The sequence below is a fragment of the Giraffa tippelskirchi genome, chromosome 10 (assembly GCF_054371585.1).
Source record: "Giraffa tippelskirchi isolate mGirTip1 chromosome 10, T2T-mGirTip1v1.2.pri, whole genome shotgun sequence".
NCBI lineage: Eukaryota > Metazoa > Chordata > Mammalia > Artiodactyla > Giraffidae > Giraffa > Giraffa tippelskirchi.
The window spans coordinates 111,645,194-111,665,958 of NC_137284.1; the positions used below are offsets into that span (position 1 = coordinate 111,645,194).

At 41.8% G+C, this 20,765-nt stretch overlaps 1 protein-coding gene and 1 long non-coding RNA gene across 11 annotated transcripts in view; one reads left to right on the forward strand and one right to left on the reverse strand.

Moving 5' to 3' along the window:
- Positions 1-20,765, forward strand: part of SCRN1 (secernin 1) — a 71,345-nt gene that overhangs the window by 17,208 nt on the left and 33,372 nt on the right. For 8 of the 10 annotated variants that reach the window (XM_081534857.1, XM_081534863.1, XM_081534862.1 and 5 more), the window contains one exon: positions 7,588-7,747. The exons of the other annotated variants lie outside the window; for them this stretch is intronic. In XM_081534857.1, the coding sequence (XP_081390983.1) occupies positions 7,589-7,747 (159 nt within the window). In that variant the 5' untranslated portion in view covers position 7,588. The remainder of the gene's footprint in view (positions 1-7,587; positions 7,748-20,765) is intronic. 10 annotated transcript variants of the gene reach the window in all.
- The window catches only part of LOC145523829 (uncharacterized), a 48,117-nt gene that overhangs the window by 15,138 nt on the left and 12,214 nt on the right, over positions 1-20,765 (reverse strand). The window lies entirely within an intron of this gene.

The following is a 20,765-nucleotide window of genomic DNA, read 5'->3' on the forward strand; positions in this document are numbered from 1 at the left end:
CCCCACTCCAGTACTCTTGCCTGGAAAATCCCACGGACGGAGGAGCCTGGTAGGCTGCAGACCATGGGGTCGCTAAGAGTCAGAAACGACTGAGGGACTTCACTTTCCCTTTTCACTTTCATACATTGGAGAAGGAAATGGCAACCCACTCCAGTGTTCTTGCCTGGAGAATCCCAGGGACAGGGGAGCCTGGTGGGCTGCCGTCTATGGGATCGCACAGAGTCGGACACGACTGAAGCGATTTAGCAGCAGCAGCAGCAGCAGTATAATCCTGTGCCCCCATCCCCACTTCTGGACCCTCATGACTCAGAGATTGCTTCAGAATTGTGCCTCAAAGCAAGCAAGTTAAGAAAAAAATCCATCAGTCATGGCTTTATTTCTTGAGTAAGCTTTGTTCATTGAGTCTGATGCTGGTTTAAGTAGAGTGAAATTATAATACAAAACCCATTCTTGAATAGTTATTCTGTTTTCTAAAGCTGATTATAAATGACAAAAAAAACTATGCAATAGATTTCTGAATTAGCATATGTGATTGGGAGTTAATTAAATTTTATTTTTCTTCAGAGAGGAGATTATGGTATCTCATAATGCTGGATAAGATTATAGACGGAAAAGGAGAAAAATTGTAAAGTCAGTCTTTTGTGTCATATACGAATGATTTAGCAGTTTATAAAAATACTGTAAACAGAGACTTCAAAATGCATGTTTTATACAGTATATAGATGAGTTAACATCACAGATTTTTTTTTAGTGAAATATGTGGTATGTTAGCCAATATTATGACAGATAACGGGAACAAAATTGAGATCCCTTGTATCAGTTTCGAAAGAATTTCATCTCAGGGTCAGCAGAAAATTGACTTTCTGATTGGCCGGTTTTTCTTTTCCTGTTTAAGGAGGTGACTGTAGGAGGCCTGCCCGCTATTTGTATAAAAAATAGTAATGCAAATTTATTGAGTAATTCTGAATTGGGAAGACTGTAAAGGAAAAAAAAAAAGAAAACAAAATACCAGAGAATAACTGTAATACTGAATAAATAATTTGTCCTAACTATAACTCAAATAAGAATTTGCCGGTTTTGAAATTTCTTGTTTTTGGCCTTGCTACACAGCTTAAGGGATCTTAGTTCCCCTACCAGGGTTGCTACCCGGGCTCCCTGCATTGGAAGCATGGTGTCTTAACCACTAGACTGCTGGGGAAGCCCCCAGTTTTGAAATTTTAGATGTTGGGACAGAGAAATAGAGCTGAATTTTTTATTTGAAATTAAATTCCTAAATTGGCAATACTCCCAGGTTTAATTTTTTAAAATCTTTTTTGTATGATTAAATAAAGATAAGTACTTGTAGGAAAATCGAAACAAAAGAAAATATAGAAAAACAGAATTTAGTGGTCAGGCTACTACTTCTAGTCTTTTTGTATGCATGTGTTCACATAGTTAAGATAATTTATTTTGGATCCCCCTTCCAGTTCCCCACACCATTTCTCCATTCAATTAAAAACGCTTCACAAACATTTTAATGGTTTTATGGTGTTCCACCATATAGATGTAGCATAAAATTTTAGCCACTTCTCTGATGCTGGACAGTTTGGGCCAGTTTTTCACCTGTATAAATACTGCTGTAATGCACTCTTTTGTGCATAAATCTTATCCATATTCCTGACCATTTCCTTGGGGTGTGTGTATGTGTGTTATTTGCTCAGTCATGCCCGACTCTTTGTGACCCCATGGATTGTAGCCCTTCAGGCTCCTCTATCCATGGAATTCTCCAGGCAAGAATATTGGAGTGGGTTGCCAGTCCCTTCTCCAGGGGATCCTCCCAATCCAGGGACCAAACCTGGGTCTCCCCACACTGCAGGCAGATTCTTTACAGACTTAGCCACCTGGGAAGCCCTTCCTTAGAGTAGACACTTAGGAACGGCATTACCTTCTGTCTACTGCACTGTCTCCTCCCTAACGTAGCAACTTCTTTGAAAAGTTGTCTATGCACTGGTCCCATTTCCTTCCTAAAACCTGGCTTGGAACCCTTCAATGGCTTTAGTGTTTATTATGGGATAGACCCTAAAATCCCTGCCACCTTCCTGCAAGACCCAACAGAAACCAGCCTGTCCACCTGCCTCTCAACCTCTTTCCCATTCTCTCTGGCCTCAGCCACACTGGCTTTTCAATGTAATGACTCCTTCCCCTTCTCCAGTCTCAGGGCATTGAAACCTACATATCCTCCTTCTGGAACAGTCTCCCTCCCCCAGCCATCTGTCTTTTGTGGACTAGGAGGTGAAATATCTGTTTAGAGGAAGTAGTTGGAAGTTTGAAGAGAAGTGAAGCTATCAAAAGTTCATTTAGGAGGTAAAAAGAGGAGCTGACCAGCCAAGTACACAGAGGGTTTCCAGGCAGCAATGAGGGCCACTTTCCTGGTATATTCAGAATTAGGAATGTGAGATTCACATCAAGGAAAACGGAATTGTCCTCCAGGGCTGTGATCACCTTTAGCCTCTGGAGGAAGGAGCTTGCTTAAACTCAGTTCACATGGTGAGTTCCGTAGCCTCTTCCTAATGTTTATTTTCCTCGGTCTTTTGGAAGTATCATGCCTCTTCTTTGCTAATTCAGTATAAGTGGGTGATAGCCCATTTTGTCATTAAAATAAGTGTTGTTGTGCTAAGTCGTTTCAGTTGTGTCCCACCAGGCTCCTCTGTCCACGCAGTTCTCCAAGCAAGAATACTGAAGTGGGTAGCCATTTCCTCCTCCAGGGTATCTTCCCACAAAGATATTGAAACTACGTCTCTTCTGTCTCCTGCATTGGCAAGAGGTTTCTTTATCACTAGGGCCACCTGGGAAGCCCTAGGACAAATGAACGATTTCACAAATAAGTACTTCTGGAAACCTCAATGTAAAAATCTTCATTTCTGGGTTTATTGGGAAGTTGTAGTGCTGCTCTGTCCAATAGAATTTCTACCTCCCATGTATGGCTATTTAAATTTAACTAAAGTTTGTCATAAAATTTTAAATTTAATTCCTTAATTATAGTAACGACATGCCAATAGCCACTTGAGGCTAGTGGCCGCCATATTAGACAGTAGAGATAAAACATTTTTGTCATTGCAGAAAATTCTTTTGGACAGCACTGATCTAGAGAATAGACAAAAATCTAGCTAAGTTATCTCCAAGGCTAGTTGTTGTGCAGAATGGTGATCTAGGAAAAGCAAATGGACAATTTGCCTTGGCTAGTTTGCTGTAGGCTGTAATACACAGTTTGCTGACTCATATAGCATTAAAAAAAATAGACATAAAAATTCTGCTCCCTTCTGGCATTCCCAGTCATTCCCAAAATTCAGCAGAAAAGCCAACTTCCCTGCGCTTCTGTTACCTATATATTGGTCATGGTCAGGTGATTCAGATGACTTGTTGACCAAGCACATCTCCAGGCTGAAGAATTAAGTGCTCGTCGGAAAAGCCACGTGTGTTGCTTGTTTTCTGCAGATACATCTTGTAAATTCAAGACCAGTGGGTTTTTACCATTTTTAAGGATCAAGTAAAATCAGGTTCTGCTCATAGTTGCAATGCCAGTACTTTGACATGGCCCAACAGTCAGGAAGAAGGGGGATTTCCATTGCCTATGTGAACCATACAAACACAAGGAAAGAAATGTGTCCTTTCTGCATGTTATCTTCTTCTGTGTTTATTTCACTTTATTTGGCTCAGCCTGCAGTTCCTCTCATCTTCTAATTCTAGGAGCCCTCTATAAAGGCATCTTATTACAGTTACTGTAGGTCTTTCTTACACACACGGGGTCGTGGTTTATCTGTCTCTCCCCTTCAAATTTGAAGATAATGTGGTTTTGTGAAAATGGGAAAGGTTAAGAGGAGAGAGAACTGGAGACTCTTTATCTTCTCACCTTTTCTTTCCCTTTAAAGGACTGGAGGATATTTTCCTGAGCTAGAAGGGATTTTGGGGCTTCCCTGGTGGCGCTGTGGTAAAGAATCTGCCTGCCAAAGCAGGAGATCCAGGAGATGCTGGAGACGTTGGTTTGATCACTGGGTCAGGAAGATCCCCTGTAGTAGGAAATGGCAGCCTACTCCTGTATTCTTGCCTGGAAAATTCTATGGACAGAGGAGCTGGGCAGGCTACAGTCCAGGCGATTGTAAAGAGTTGGACACAACTGAGCATGTATGCAGCAGGAAATGATTTTCAGACTTATGGACTCCCCTACTTCTCTGTGCCCTGGAGAGGGAGCTGCCATAAACACTGCTGGGAAGAACTCTTCACAGCCTGGGGTGGGCATGTGCAGACTAACCTGAAGTAGTTTGGTTATAGATGTAGCAACATCGTCCCTCACAAAGATGTTTCTAAACACAGAATGTTGCTGACTCTGTGACTTGATAGCTGCTCTAGCTGTGAGTGAGGAGAGTTGATTTTAATTGACTTGTTCAATGGAAATTTTTGAAACGCTGCTATATTTGGACAGTCAGAACCCAGTTAGCCTCCCTGGTTTTCAAAATATTTTCTCAAGCATCATTTCATTTGATATTCATGATAAATCTGTGGGCTGGAGCAAAACATTTGTGGAAAGAAAACTTAGACTCAGAGAGGTAAACTAACTTACTCAAGGTCACACGGCTAATAGGTGGGGTTGGCAGGGCTGAGGTTTGAATCCTGGTTGCTTTTCTGAGAATATTGCTTTACTTCACATTTTATCTTAGGTTCATAAAATAAAACACATTTAAGTTGGGTAATTCATGGCACAAATATGATAGTTGGCTCAATGATAATGTTTGTTGGGTGTCTATAATTCAGAGAGTTGGGGAATGAGCTACTGTAATTGGGTGGCATAGGTTCTGCCCTCAGGGAGCTTTATTTGAAACGTCTGAAGCAGTACATTTATAAATAACGGAGGCACGTTATCCTCAGACAGACCAGATGCATCAGTGTTTATGGATGCTGAGAAAATGACAGAGTTCTTCATAGAAGCCTTTTTGAAAGAGAGGGAGTTTTTGAATCAGATCCTGAAGGACAGGTGCAGAGGCTAAGGGAGGGGCACTTCAGTGAGTGCAGAAGCATGGTGGTGAGAAAGAGCTATAGAGAGTCAGCCACACTTTGGTGGAGCATTAAGGAAGGACTGAGCACTTGTTCTGGAGAAGGCAGTGGCACCCCACTCCAGTACTCTTGCCTGGAAAATCCCATGGACGGAGGAGCCTGGTAGGCTGCAGTCCATGGGGTCGCTAAGAGTCGGACACGACTGAGTGACTTCACTTTCACTTTTCACTTTCTTGCATTGGACAAGGAAATGGCAACCCACTCCAGTATTCTTGCCTGGAGAATCCCAGGGACGGGGGAGCCTGGTGGGCTTCCATCTATGGGGTTGCACAGAGTCGGACACGACTGAAGCGACTTAGCAGCAGCAGCAGCAGAGCACTTGTTCATTATTTATCAAACACCTACCCTGCAGAAGGGGGGGCTTCCCTGGTGACTCAGTGGTAAAGAATCCACCTGCCAACTCAGGAGATGAGAATTCAGTCCCTGGGTCTGGAAGATTCCCTGGAGAAGGGAATGGCTACCCATTCTGGTATTCTTGCCTAGGAAATCCCAGGGACAGAGGAACCTGGAGGTCTACAGTTCCTGGGGTCACAAAAGTGTCACACACGACTTAGCAACTAAACAACAACAGTAACCCTGCAGAAGACACTGTGTAGTGCTGGGTTTACAGAGATGTGCAAAAGAGACATGGTCCCTGCCTTCATATTTTTAAACTTTGGTGGGGGGAAGAAAGACTAATTACTGATCGTTGGTAATAAAATAATTACAAGGCTGTTTCAGATTGTGATCATATAGTACAATTGACTGATCTAAAGATCAGGGAAGGGCGTGCTGAGGAAAGAGGGTACAGCTTGGGCAAAAGCTGTGGAGTATTGAGAAACTAGAAAAAGGCCTCTGTCCTGGAGTTGAGAGACTAGAGGGCTGAATGGTATGAGATGAGGCTGGGAGACGACATGGGCTTGATCAGCTTTTGGTCTTTATTCTACGAGCTGTGGGAACAATATGAAGGATTTCAAGCAGGAATGGCATGATCAAACCTTCCTTTTATTTTATTAAAAAAATTTTTTTTGGACACGTGGCTTGTGGTATCTTAGTTCCTAGATCAAGGACTGAACCTGGGCCTCCTGTGGTAGAAGTATGGAGTCCCAACTGCTGGGCCACCAGGGGAGTCACCTTTTCTTTTAAAAAGGTCACTTTGGGTGCAGTGTGAGGAGTGTTTTGGAGAGAGACTAATAGCTGATATAGTGTCACCCCTTAGGAGCAGTTACAACGATCCAGGCTTAGAGATGATGGTGGCTTGGTGCAGAGTAGGAGTAGTACAAGTGAGAAGTGGATAGTTTCCGTAGAGATTTAGGAGGTTAAATTTACAGAACTTGGTGATATGTTAGGTAATGGAGAAGCACATGGTAAGGATAGATTCTGATGCTCCAATGAGATGGATGATGGAGCTGGCCACTGAGACAGGGAACCTTAGGAAGGGACCCAGTTTGGGGAAGATAATGAAATCCTGATTTCAAGCTTTGGATATCAGTTAGGCTGGGTGTGTGGGTCAAGAGCTCAAGGAGACAACTGAGCTGGAATTATATGTGTAGGTTGCTGCTGCTAAGTCATTTCAGTCATGTCTGACTCTGTGCGACCCCATAGACAGCAGCCCACCAGGCTCCCCCATCTCTGGGATTCTCCAGGCAAGAACACTGGAGTGAGTTGCCATTTCCTTCTCCAATGCATGAAGGTGAAAAGTGAAAGTGAAGTCACTCAGTCATGTCCGACTCTTCGCGACCCCATGGGCTGAAGCCTGCCAGTCTCCTCCGTCCATGGGATTTTCCAGGCAAGAGTACTGGAGTGGGGTGCCACCGATATGTGTAGATTATTGGCTTGTAAATGACATGGGAAGCTCTGGGCATGGATGAGTTTTCCCAGAAAGAGCATTAAATGAGGAAGGAAGGACCAAGCTGTGAAGATACTTAGTAGCCAGGTGGAAGAGAACTACCCAGCCCAGGAACAGCTGGAGAGGTGAGAAGAAAGCCTAGAGATGGTTGTGTGTGATGTCATTGAGGTAGAGTAAAAATAGATAAAAAGAGAGAGGTATCTTTCAGTTTATTTCCAGACCCATTTCCCCATCAGCACTCCAAAATCTATCACAGGGTAGCCATGGCCCTCTAGATCAAGAGGCACTTATGTAGTGCACTGTTTTAGGGTACAGTTATTTATTTTTCTATTGCTATGACAGATTGCAGTGTGTATGCGTTTTCTGCCTGGAACAATAACCTCCTTTCCTTTCTCCTACGTCATTGCGCTTTTGGCTGTCACTGTGTTCTGTTGCAAATCTGAGCTCATTTAATCCCACAGAGTACTAACAGTATCTGGTCTCAGTGGCTCTGTAATTCTACTCCAGACACCCCAGCTTCATTTGCCAGCTGGAATCTCCAAATGAGCTCGCTGCACACAGTTTAACACTGAAACTTTGTTAGCTGGTGAAATATGTCTGAAGAGCTCACTGGTGGAATAGTCCACGTTAGGCCCGCTTCCATTCTCTCCCTGGCATCTCTCTCTTTTCAGGATGGCTGTAGCTCCTCCAAGTTACTGCTTTGTGGCCTTCCCGCCACGTGCAAAGGATGGTCTGGTGGTATTTGGGAAAAATTCGGCTCGGCCCAGGGATGAAGTGCAAGAGGTTGTGTATTTCTCAGCAGCTGATCATGAACCCGAGAGCCAGGTTGAGGTAAGTCACGTGTTACTGTCTCTGCAGTAACACATATTCTCTTTCTCTGGCTTTGCCCAGCACCTTGACTTGTTAACGTGGAAACTCGTTTACCCACAGAAGTCTCTTGTGGGTTCTGTTGATTCCTCTTTCCATTTTCATTTGTTTGTAGCCTTAAAAACCCAGGTCCAAAGAGAATTCATTGCTATGGCACATGTTTTATAATTAAGTAAACTATTTACCCATTCCAAAGTCAAATCTATGAAATAAAATATATTCAGAGAAGTCTAGCTTATACCTTTGTATCATTTCTCTGTTTCCCTTTTCTTCTATAGGTAATAGTGTTTTGGAAGTTTGGGGTTTATCCTTCCATTTAAAAATTTACATGATATATGTAACAAACACACTCACATATGTATATGCATATTTGTCCCAGTTCCTTTCTTCCTTCATTAGATGAATGGTAGCATGCTATATATACTTTTTTCCACTTTGAATTTTTCAACTAAAGCTCTGTTTTGCAAGTCATTCCATCTGGAGTGACCATCTTCATTCATCATTTAGAGCTGTGTAGTGTTTCATTCTATGAATGTAATCATAGTTTAATCAGTCTCATATTTATAGACTCTTGGATTGTTTTCCAGTCTTTTGCTATTACAAATAGTGCCAATGTGCATAATAGCCTTGTACACCTGTCACAGAGTCTGGTCTTGGTTTATATATTTTTATCATGTTAAAAAATTATCGATCAATTCTTATTTTGAGTGCTTAAAAAACTGTTCAGTCAATATTTTGGGGGATAGATGCCTAGAAATGGGATTTCTGAGTCACAGGATATATAAGTATGTGGTTTTATTATGCCTACTTGCTCAGTCACTCAGTCATGTCCAGCACTTTGTGACCCCATGGTCTGTAGCCCATGAGGCTTCTCTGTCCATGGGATTATCCCAGCAAGGATGCTGAAGTGGGTTGCCATTTCCTCCTCCAGAGGATCTTTCCAACCCGTTGAACTCAACGTCTACTGAGTCTCCTGCATTGGCAGGAGGATTCTTTACTGCTGAGTCACCTGGGAAGTCCATGTGATTTTGCTATATATTGTCAAATTTCTTTCTATAGGTGGTGTGCCATTTTACATTCCCACCAGCAAAGACAATGCCAGTTTGTCCATATTCCCAGAGTGTGCTGTCAAACTTTCATGATGGATATTTTTTTTAATGAATTAATTTATTTTAATTGGAGGCTAATTACTTTACGACATTGTGGTGGCTTTTGCCATTCATTGACCTGAATCAGCCACAGGTGTACGTGTCCCCTATTCTGAACCCCTCTTCCACCTCCCTCCCCATCTCATCCCTCTGAGTTGTCCCAGTGCACTGGCTTTGAGTGCCCTGTTTCATGCATCAAACTTGGACTGCTCATCTCTTTCACATATGGTAATATACATGTTTCAATGCTATTCTCTCAAATCATCATGATGGTTATTTTATGTTAATTTTACATTCTACTTTTAAAACTAAATTCTTTTATTTATTGTGTCAGCTTTTATTATTGCTTCTCTTTGATTTTCCAGCTATTTATTATAAAACCTGCAAATATGGATAGTTTGATTGTTCTTACATCTATTAATTCTTTTCTCATCTGTTTGGCTTATGGCTTGGATTCAGTATTAATAATGATGGAGAAAGTGGGTATTTTTGCCTTGTTCCTGACCTAAGTGGGGCAGTCTCTAGTGCTTCCATATTAAGTAAGATGCTGGCTTTGGAATGGAGATTCATATCATTTTGTCATGTTAAAAAGTGTACATCAGTTCATGCTTTGAATGCTTTTAAAAAATCCTGAGAAATAGGTGTTACATTTTGTTAAAGGTCAGGAGATAATCAGGAGCTAATCCTCTGATTTTTTTTTTTTTTTTACTTTCTATTTAATGATAAATTGAACCATCTTTGCATTCATGGAATAAACTTCTTGGTTATGGTATAGTTAGTTGTATGTGTTTAAATAGTAATTGTTAAAGGATGACGAATTTAGAGAAAAAAATTGGGGGCTGATAAATTAACAAGCTCTTGCCACTGACATAATCTTTACCCTTTGGTGTTTTATACTTTGCAAAATAAATAAACCAATTTTTCTGGTGATTGTGCATTTTATTTTTTATTTTTTAAATTAGTTTATTTTCTATTTTTTAACTTTACAATATTGTATTTGTTTTGCCATACATTGACATGAATCCACCATGGGTGTACATGTTTTCCCCTTCCAGAACCCCCCTTCCACCTCCCTCCCCATCCCATCCCTCCGGGTCACCCTGGTGCACCAGCCCCGAGCACCCTGTATCATGCATTGACCCTGGACTGGAGATTCGTTTCACATATGATAATTTACATCCCCCATGCCATTCTCCCATATCATCCCGCCCTCGCCCTCTCCCACAGAGTCCATAATACTGTTCTATTTATCTGTGTCTCTTTTGATGTCTCGCATGCAGGGTTATCTTTACCGATTGACTAAATACCATATATATGTGTTAGTATACTGTATTGGTGTTTTTCTTTCTGGCTTACTTCACTCTGTATAATAGGCTCCAGTTTCATCCACCTCATTAGAACTGATTCAAATGTATTCTTTTTAATGGCTGAGTAATATTCCATTGTGTATATGTACCATAGCTTCCTTATCCATTCATCTGCTGATGGGCATCTAGACTGCTTCCATGTCCTGGCTATTATAAACAGTGCTGCGATGAACATTGGGGTACACATGTCTCTTAAGTCTTGATTGTGCATTTTAAATGTGCATTCATCCATGTGTATTTCATTTTGTTATCTGAATATCTGTTTCAGCCTTTTAAAAGCATTAAGCGTCACCAGAGAGCAATAGCTCTCTACAAGGAGCTGGTTATGCTAGGTGAATTCAGCAGCAGCACTGAGATGAATGGGCAGAGTTGAGCAGGTCATGGCTCTAGTCTGTGGTTGGGGCAGTTGCAGACTGTCTCCCACAGGACTTTCGCCAGAACCGCTTGCATCTGATGTTGCACCACTAACTTGGTTCAGGCTCCTAAACTTCAGTGGGACTTTCCTTTCATATGGGCAGAGAAGAGTGCTAGGTTCCCTGGTGCTCATGGTAGGTTTTAAATGGGTCTTCATTAATGTTTGAATGTCCATGTTGTTTAGAGCTGAATGTTTCTCTCTGTTTCTGGGACAGAGGGGACTGGATATGGATGAAGTTGGCTTGATTTGACCTTCCCTGGCTGCCTTCCCTACATGTTTCCTTTTCCCAGAGAGTCATGCACACTGAAACACTTTGATTTTCGTGTGGGCAGATTTTCCAAAGATGGCTCTAATAAATCCCATCCCACGTGTCCTGCTCACAGTGTGCTGAACACACCTCCATGGAGTGGGGGGGTTATGCCCCCCTACCCCTGCCATGAATCTTCATGAGGGCTTCTGGTGGCATCAGGCAGTGAAACCTGATGGAGGTGATGCTGTGTGACCTCAAGGGCTGGGTCATAAAAGGATCTGACTTTTGCTTGTCTCCCGCCTTTGGGACTCTAGCCCTAAGTTCCCAGGCACCATGCTGGGAGGAACCCAGCAGATACCATGCAGTGGGACCCCCATGGAGAGCCTGCAGCCAGTGCCAACTGCCAGATGTGTGAGTGAATGCTCTTTCAGTGATTCCAGACCTCAGACTCCATGGAATAGACTCACACCATCCCTTCTGTGCCCTGTCCAGATTCCTGATGCATCGAATTCATGAACATAATAAATGGTTGTTTTTTATATCACTAAATTTGGGGGTCATTTTTTAGTAGCCATAGTAAGTACAGTATTGCACAAAACCTTTTATAAGTATAACTGAAATAAATATTTTAGAAAAATTTATTTTCTTTTTTGGGGCATAGATTAAATGACTTTATATGTTTTATTCTCATGGTTACAATCATTTTAGGAAATAGACTAGATTCCTTTCATTAGTTATGATACATTAATGCTCAAATACACCATGTACTTATGGTATACACCTCAAATACACCATAAATTATGTCCCCATGCATAATAACTAAGCGCAGTTTGGTACATACCAGAGTTAGTTGCTAGGCAGCCTTGACCTTTTTTCTGAGTTGCATATCTGTGTTCTGAGTTGCCTTGGCATGTTTTCACATCTGTATGCTGCAGGTAAAATAACTTCACAGGTCAAAAACCAAACTCACTGTTCCTGTTTCATTTGCTTCTCTTCCTCTGACAGCTCTGTTGTCTGCCACAGAGTTTATTCTAGAAACCAGAAGCAAGTGTTGATCCATGCTTTCTGACTCATCTGTGGATGCGCAAGGACAGCGGTCACTGTGTCTTGTTGCTTCCTCACCTGTGTCCCCGTCTCCTCACCGCTCCCAATTCATTCACACCCACCCCATCTCCTTTCTGCTTTGATCTGCTTAGTGGTGCCTAGGTCTCTTTCCCCTGAATTCTATTCCCTGCAGGGTCACTGGACTTTTCTTTCCAGATCACAGCTTTGTCACTGCCTTGTTTAAAAATGTTGGATTGTTGTTTATAAGATGAGAATCCAGGCTGATTTGTATGCCATTCAGAACTCTTCCTGCCTGGCATCCTGTTCACTTTTCTTTCTTTTCTTTTAAATTAATAGACATTTTTAAAGCAGTTTTAGGTTTGTGGAAAAATGAGTGTAAGAACAGAGTGTTCTCATATAATCCCTCACCACCCCTGCTGCCTGCCTCCCAGTTTCCCCTATTATTAACATTTTGCCTTAATATCTTTTATAACGGATGAGCCTGTATTGATACATTATTATTAACATAGTCAATAGTTTATTAAAGTTCACTCTTTGTGTTGTGTATTCTCTGGGGTTTGACAATGTCTAATACCATGTATCCATCCCTCATACAGAGTATTTTCAGTGCCCTAAAAATCCTCTATGTTCTAGCTAGTCATCTCTTCCTTCCCCTAACCCCTGGAAACCCCTAATCTCTTCACTGTCTTCATAGTTTTCCCTTTTCTAGAACGTTATATAGTTGGAATCATATAGTATGTAGCCTTTTCGGATTGGCTTCTTTCACTTAGTGATAGACATTTAAGATTCAAGGGCTTCCCTGGGAGCTCAGACGGTAAAGCGTCTGCCTGCAATGCGGGAGACCTGAGTTCGATCCCCAGGTCTGGAAGATCCCCTGGAGAAGGAAATGGCAACCCACTCCAGTACTCTTGCCTAGAAAATTTCATGGATGGAGGAGCCTAGTAGGCTATAGTCCATGGGATCACAAAGAATCGGACATGACTGAGCAACTTCACTGATGTCTCTTCCAAGCTTGATAGAACGTTTCGTTTTTGCTCTGAATAATAATTCTTTGCCTAGGTATACCACAATTTATTTTTCCATTCACCTATTGAAGGACATCGTGGTTGCATCCAAGTTTGGGCAATTTTGAATAATGTTGCTGTAAAATTGGTGTGCAGGTTTTTTGTGCACATAAATGTTTAAACTCATTTGGGTAAAGGTACTTTTTAGAGTAATGTTATATTTTGAATAAGTGATAAAATGATGTGGTTCAAAGATTTAATAATATTAAAAAGGTTTACAGTAAGCAGTCTTAATCTCCCCTTACTTCTATCTATTAAAATTCCCATCTTATGCAGTCCTTTTTTTCTTGCCCATCTTGTCATGTTTTATGTAAATGCAAATAAATATGTATATATTTTTTTTTATGAAAGTGGCACATTATATACACTATTCTGAGACTTGATGTTTTTTTAATGTACAATTTCTAGCTTACAATTGGCTTTCTTTTGTTTAGTAACGTTTTCTAAAGAGTTTTCTATAGCTGAACGTAGAAATAGAGATTATTATTATTCTTTTACAGCTGGTAGTAGTCTGTTGTGGAGATATTCCATAATTTAATCAGTTCTCTATTGGGGAATGCTTGGACTTTTGGCTGGTCTGGAAAGTATAACCATGAAGAACATTGTACACAAGACTTTCTGTACATGGGCATGTGTAGTCATTGAACACACTTCCACATGCAGGGTCACTAGGTCATAGGCTACATTTTTTTTGTAATAACTGACCTCTGTAAGGGTTGTACAATTTCCTGCTTACTTTTTAAATCTTCATTCCTAGTCTCCCTTTCCTAGCTTACACAGTAGGCGTCAGTTGCACTGAGCTGCTTCTTGAACAGCACACTTTCATTCTCTGTTCTTTTGCTCTTTCCTTTGCTGAGTCTCTTCTTCTTCTCCCACCTTGTCATCTACTTGGTAGACTCCTATGCATTGTTCAAGGCGCCAGCACCAATATCGCCTTCCTCCCTTTAGCCTGCCACCTTTCTGTGAATGTGTAGCATGTTAAGTGTCTTTTTCTTTTATAAATTAATTGAAATTCATAATCACCTGAAACTAGGGGGATGAGTTCTGGCTCAGGAGGCAGGGTCCTGTGTTCTAGTCCTGCCTTCTTCATTTACTGTGTCTTGGACCCTTGAGCCCCTGAGACTCAGTTTCCTCATTTGCCAGACAGAGATCATAGCATCCCCCAACCCCGCACCCCCCGCCATATCTGCCTTCTTGTAAAGCACGTGTGAGCTACCATGTGAAAGCACTTTGTAAATTCCAAGCAGAACACTGCAGGGAGAGATTTTTCTCTTTTTTTTTCCACGTTTTTTTGTTGTGGGTTTTTAAAAAATTAATTTATTTTTAATTGAAGGATAATTGCTTTACAGAATTTTGTTGATTTCTGCCAAACATCAACATGCATCAGCTATGTCCACTCCATCTTGAAGCTCCCTCCCATCTCTCTCCCCCCTCCCACCCCTCTAGGTTGTTACCAAGTCCCTGTTTGAGTTCCCTGAGTCATACATCAGATTCCCATTTGTTGTTGATTAGTTGCTTCCTTCATGTCCAACTCATTTGTGACCCCACACACTGTAGCCCACCAGGCTTCTCTGTCCATGGGTGGGATTCTCCAGATAAGAATACTGGAGTGGGTTGCCATTTCCTTCTCCAAAATTTCCATTGACTCTCTGCTTTACATATGGTAATGTAAGTTTCCATATTACTCTTTCCATACATCTCACCCTCTCCTTCCTGCCTGTCCATGTCCATAAGTCTATTCTCTATGTCTGTGTCTCCACTGCTGCCCTGCAAATAATTTCGTTAGTATTATCTTTCTAGATTCCATATATATAATAATATTTATCTTTCTCCTTCTGACTTATTTCACTCTATAGAATAGGCTCTAGGTTTATCCACCTCATTAGAACTGACTCAAATGCATTCCTTTTTATGGCTGAGTAATATTCCATTGTATATATGTACCAGGCTTCTTTATCGATTCATCTATGGGACATCTGATTTCCTTCTGTTTTCTAGCTATTGTAAATAGTGATGCAGTGAACATTGGGGTACAGGTGTCTTTTTCAATTTTGGCTTCCGTAGGGTATATGTCTAGCAGTGGGATTGCTGGGTCATATGGTGGTATGGTTCTTATAAAGCCTGTGTGAGCTAACATGAGAAAGCACTTTGTAAACTCCAAGGAGACCACCGTGCAGAGAGAGATTTTTCTTTTTTCTTTCTTTCTTTTTTTTTTTTTTAAAGAATCCACAAGTGTTGAGAGATTCTGTAACTCCAGGTCTCAGTTCCCAAACTCCTAACTTGTAGCACATGCTAAATCTGCTTTTCAAACTTACTCTGTGTCTTTAATTCCCATATGGTTACACCTGTCTCCATCCCCTGTTCTTGTCCCAAGTACAGAATGATGGGGTCTTTTCCACTGGGCCTATGAGCTACAATAACTATTATGTAACTTTCATAATAGTCTTCCTTAGCATACAGAAAATTTTAATTATGAAGAGTGAGAACTTCTCATAAAAACCCTTCTATTCCTCAGCCTTTTCATGACATTTTAAACATTGTCTGCAGTTTCCCTAGAAATCTCATGTGAGTGTTGCAGTCCCTGAAGCCCATTTTCTGAGAATAATCCTGTGCAGAAGGTCACTGTGATTACTCTTTGCCACCCACCCAACCACCCTTCCAGCTGGGCCATCCTCCCTGGTGGTCTTGCCCTTCAGTTCATGCCCTTACCCACCCTTCCCTTCATCCTTCCCTTAGTCTGTCCATCTGTCCGCCTATCGAGCTATCATCTACTCTTTGTCCAGTTCACTCTACTTGAGATGGAGGAATAAAAAATGGGGTCCTCCAGCACCAAGTTCCTCAGTTTCTAAAATTACACTGGGCATTTTGTTCAGCTGCACAGTTGGCAGATCAGAGCATTTTATTTTGTACTCCTTAGTCTTCTGCAGATTCTGGGTTTTTACCAACTCCTGTTTTGGTTACAGAGTAGGATGGGTAAGTTCAGTTCAGTTCAGTCACTCAGTTATGTTTGACTCTTTACATCCCCATGAACCTCAGCACACCAGGCCTCCCTGTCCATCACCAACTCCCAGAGTTTACCCAAACTCATGTCCATTGAGTCAGTGATGCCATCCAACCATCTCATCCTCTGTCATCCCCTTCTCTTCCTGCCTTCAATCTTTCCCAGCATCAGGGTCTTTTCCAATGAGTCAGCTCTTCGCATCAGGTGGCCAAAGTATTGGAGTTTCAGCTTCAACATCAGTCCTTCCAATGAACACTCAGGACTGATCTCCTTTAGGATGGACTGGTCGGATCTCCTTGCAGTCCAAGGGACTCTCAAGAGTCTTCTCCAACACCACAGTTCAAAAGCATCAATTCTTTGGCGCTCAGCTTTCTTTATAGTCCAACTCTCACATCCATACATGACTACTGGAAAAACCATAGCCTTGACTAGATGGACCTTTGTTGGCAAATTAATGTCTCTGCTTTTTAATATGCTGTCTAGGTCATAACTTTCCTTCTAAGGAGTAAGCGTCTTTTAATTTCATGGCTGTAGTCACCATCTGCAGTGATTTTGGAGCCCAAAAAATAAAGTCAGCCACTGTTTCTACTGTTTCCCCATCTATTTGCTTTGAAGTGATGGGACCAGATGCCATGATCTTAGTTTTCTGAATGTTGAGCTTTAAGCCAACTTTTTACTCTCCTCTTTCACTTTCATCAAGAGACTCTTTAGTTCTTCTTCACTTTCTGCCTTAAGGATGGTGTCGTCTGCATATCTGAGGTTATTGATGTTTCTCCCAGCAATCTTGATTCCAGCTTGTGCTTCTTCCAGCCCAGCGTTTCTCATGATGTACTCTGCATATAAGTTAAATAAGCAGGGTGAAAGTATACAGCCTTGCTGTACTCCTTTTCCTATTTAGAACCAGTCTGTTGTTCCATGTCCAGTTCTAACTGTTGCTTCCTGACCTGCATACAGGTTTCTCAAGAGGCAGGTCAGGTGGTCCGGTGTTCCCATCTCTTTCAGAATTTTCCACAGTTTGTTGTGATCCACACAGTCAAAGGCTTTGGCATAGTCAGTAAAGCAGAAATAGATGTTTTTCTGGAACTCTCTTGCTTTTTCAATGATCCAGTGGATGTTGCCAATTTGATCTCTGGTTCCTCTGCCTTTTCTAAAACCAGCTTGAACATCAGGAGGTTCACAGAGAATTTTGAGCATTACTCTGCTGGTGTGTGAGATGAGTGCAATTGTGTGGTAGTTTGAGCATTCTTTGGCATTGCCTTTCTTTGGGATTGGGATTGAAAACTGACCTTTTCCAGTCCTGTGGCCACTGCTGAGTTTTCCAGATTTGCTGACATATTGAGTGCAGCACTTTCACAGCATCATCTTTTAGGATTTGAAATAGCTCAACTGGAATTCCATCACCTCCACTAGCTTTGTTCATAATGATGCTTCCTAAGGCCCACTTGACTTCACATTCCAGGATGTCTGGCTCTAGGTGAGTGATCACACCACCATGATTATCTGGGTCGTGACGATCTTTTTTGTACAGTTCTTCTGTGTATTCTTGCCACCTCTTCTTAATATCTTCTGCTTCTGTTAGGTCCATACCATTTCTGTCCTTTATTGAGCCCATCTTTGCATGAAGTGTTCCCTTGGTATCTCTAATTTCCTTGGAGAGATCTCTAGTCTTTCCCATTCTATTGTTTTCCTCTGCTTCTTTGCATGTCTCCTTGCTATTCTTTGGAACTCTGCATTCAAATGGGTATATCTTTCCTTTTCTCCTTTGCTTTTCACTTCTCTTCTTTTCACAGCTATTTGTAAGGCCTCCTCAGACAGCCATTTTGCTTTTTTGCATTTCTTTTTCTTGGGGATGGTCTTGATCCTTGTCTCCTGTACAATGTCATGAACCTCCATCCATCGTTCATCAGGCACTGTGTCTGTCAGAGCTAATCCCTTGCATCTATTGCTCACTTCCATTGTATAATCATAAGGGATTTGATTTAGGTCATACCTGAATGGTCTAGTGGTTTTCCCTACTTTCTTCAATGTAAGTCTGAATTTGGCAATAAGGAGTTCATGATCTGAGCCACAGTCAGCTCCTGGTCTTGGTTTTGCTGACTATATAGAGCTTCTCCATCTTTGCCTGCAAAGAATATGATCAGTCTGATTTTGGTGTTGACCATCTGGTGATGTCCATGTGTAGAGTCTTCTCTTGTGTTGTTGGAAGAAGGTGTTTGCCATGACCAATGCGTTCTCTTGGCAAAACTCTGTTAGCCTTTGCCCTGCTTCATTCTGTACCCCAAGGCCAAATTTGCCTGTTACTCCAGGTGTTTCTTGACTTCCTACTTTTGCATTCCAGTCCCCTATAATGAAAAGGACATCTTTTTTGGGTGTTAGTTCTAACGGGTCTTGTAGATCTTCATAGAATTCTTCAACTTCAGCTTCTTCAGTGTTACTGGTCGGGGCATAGACTTGGATTACCATGATATTGAATGGTTTGCCTTGGAAACAAACAGAGATCATTTTGTTGTTTTTGAGATTGTATCCAAGTACTGCATTTTGGCGGAGAAGGCAATGGCACCCCACTCCAGTACTCTTGCCTGGAAAATCCCATGGATGGAGGAGCCTGGTGGGCTGCAGTCCATGGGGTCTCGAAGAGTCGGTCATTACTGAGCGACTTCGCTTTCACTTTTCACTTTTATGCATTGGAGAAGGAAATGGCAACCCACTCCAGTGTTCTTGCCTGGAGAATCCTAGGGACGATGGAGCCTGGTGGGCTGCCGTCCATGGGGTCGCACAGAGTCGGACACGACTGAAGCGACTTAGCAGCAGCAACTGCATTTTGGACTCTTTGTTGACTGTGATGGCTACTCCATTTCTTCTAAGGGATTCCTGCCCACAGTAGTAGATAGAATGGTCATCTGAGTTAAATTCACCCATTCAAGTCGATGTTAGTTCGCTGATTCCTAAAATGTCGACGTTCCCTCTTGCCATCTCCTGTTCGACCACTTCCTATTTGCCTTGATTCGTGGACCTAACATTCCAGGTTCCTATGCAATATTGCTCTTTATAGCATGGGACCTGATGGGTAAGTATGTATCTATTTGAGAAGGCCTCTGAGTCCTGAGGATGCTATGCTCTGTGCATTGCAGAACTCATGTCCCTTTACCTTGGGCCCTGTGGGTAGGGGTGTTGAAGAAGGAGATGAATAATTTCCTGGATTATGATGTTCTGTCTGTGCATGGGTGCATTTTTGTGTGGATGTGAAATGGGTTTAGGTCTATTTGTAAATGGTTAAACCTTCTATTTAAGAAAGAAAGGATACAACACTAGAGTATTTTACTGGAGAAAACAGTGGGTTTCAACTAAAGTGCCCATTATCTATACTTGGTTCCCAAGAGAGTGATTATACCATAATTTATGGAGACAGAATTCTTGATAGCCAAGTCAGGTTTGATACATAATTACTTTTTTGCCTCCTTTAGACTTCATTGTTTCTTTTTTTAGAAAATTATTTTTATTATTATTTTTTTTTCCACTACATGAAATTCTTTGTGGGATTAGTATCCTCAGTCAGGTTATAAAACTTCCACAATTTGGGGTAGATTTTTGGTAGATACTTTTTTTCCTTTCTTCCCAAAGAAAATATTTGCAAGAAGAATAGAAAGTTACCAAGTAATGGCAGCTGGTAGCGTTATTAGTAACACTGTCCATGTCCATGTCCATGGTGGGGCAGGTTGTCTATGTCCATGTCCATGGTGAGGCAGGGGGTGGGTTCTGAATGTTAATTCTGAAGATTATCCCTTACCACAGGGGAGTACAAGTCATTCTGGAATCAGAAATCTCATGGTCACTAAGTAGATTGTATGCTTTTCTTCCTGTCTGTTTTCCTGTTTTCATCTCTCTGCCCCAGAGGCAGGGGTCCCCAGCCTCCTGTGGAGTCAGAGCAGCATCTCCCTTGCCCCATCGGAGAGTGGCTTAGCCTGGGGACTTCCTTCCATTGCATCCCCTTTCCCATGCCTGTTTCTGAACCCCTTGCATTGTCCATTCTTAAAGATCTTGCAGCTTCAGGGAGATAAAAAACACCTCTTCTAAACTATAGTTAGCATCTTCTTTTGTCTTTGTTTAGACTCATATAAGCCTTAATGGCACATTTCCCAAAACCAGTCAAGTTGCAGGCAAGAAGACACTGGGATAAAAAAATTAAAAAACAAACCACCTCAGTGATAATCTCAATACTGCTTTAGAGTCACAGGTATTCTAAAACTAAACCTATTTTACTAAAGCATCCCGTTTTTCCCTACCTTTCTTTCTCCTCCTAAGAAGTCTGGCTGACTCATCAACTCATTTCACAGTGGTTTTCGCTGGCGGTGCCAGGGTTGTGTTCACCATCTGAGTACAGTAGGAAACGCACAATGGTCGCATTGCATTAAGTGAAACGTCTATTGTGTGAGTGTCTCTATTCCCCTTTCATTGGGTGATATCCAGAAATAGTGTGTGCAGGAATGTGCAAGGGTTAGGCGACAGCATGACGCTGATTTTGCTTTTTCATTTTGAACACCATCACACAAAATAATAAAGGGCTTGCCCTGAAAAAGAATTGTCTTTTGTCTCCGGGGCCTTGTCAAGGTTGATCTTTCCATCCTCCAACCTGGTATGTGTCCCCAGGAGCCACCTGTGAGCGACAAGCTCA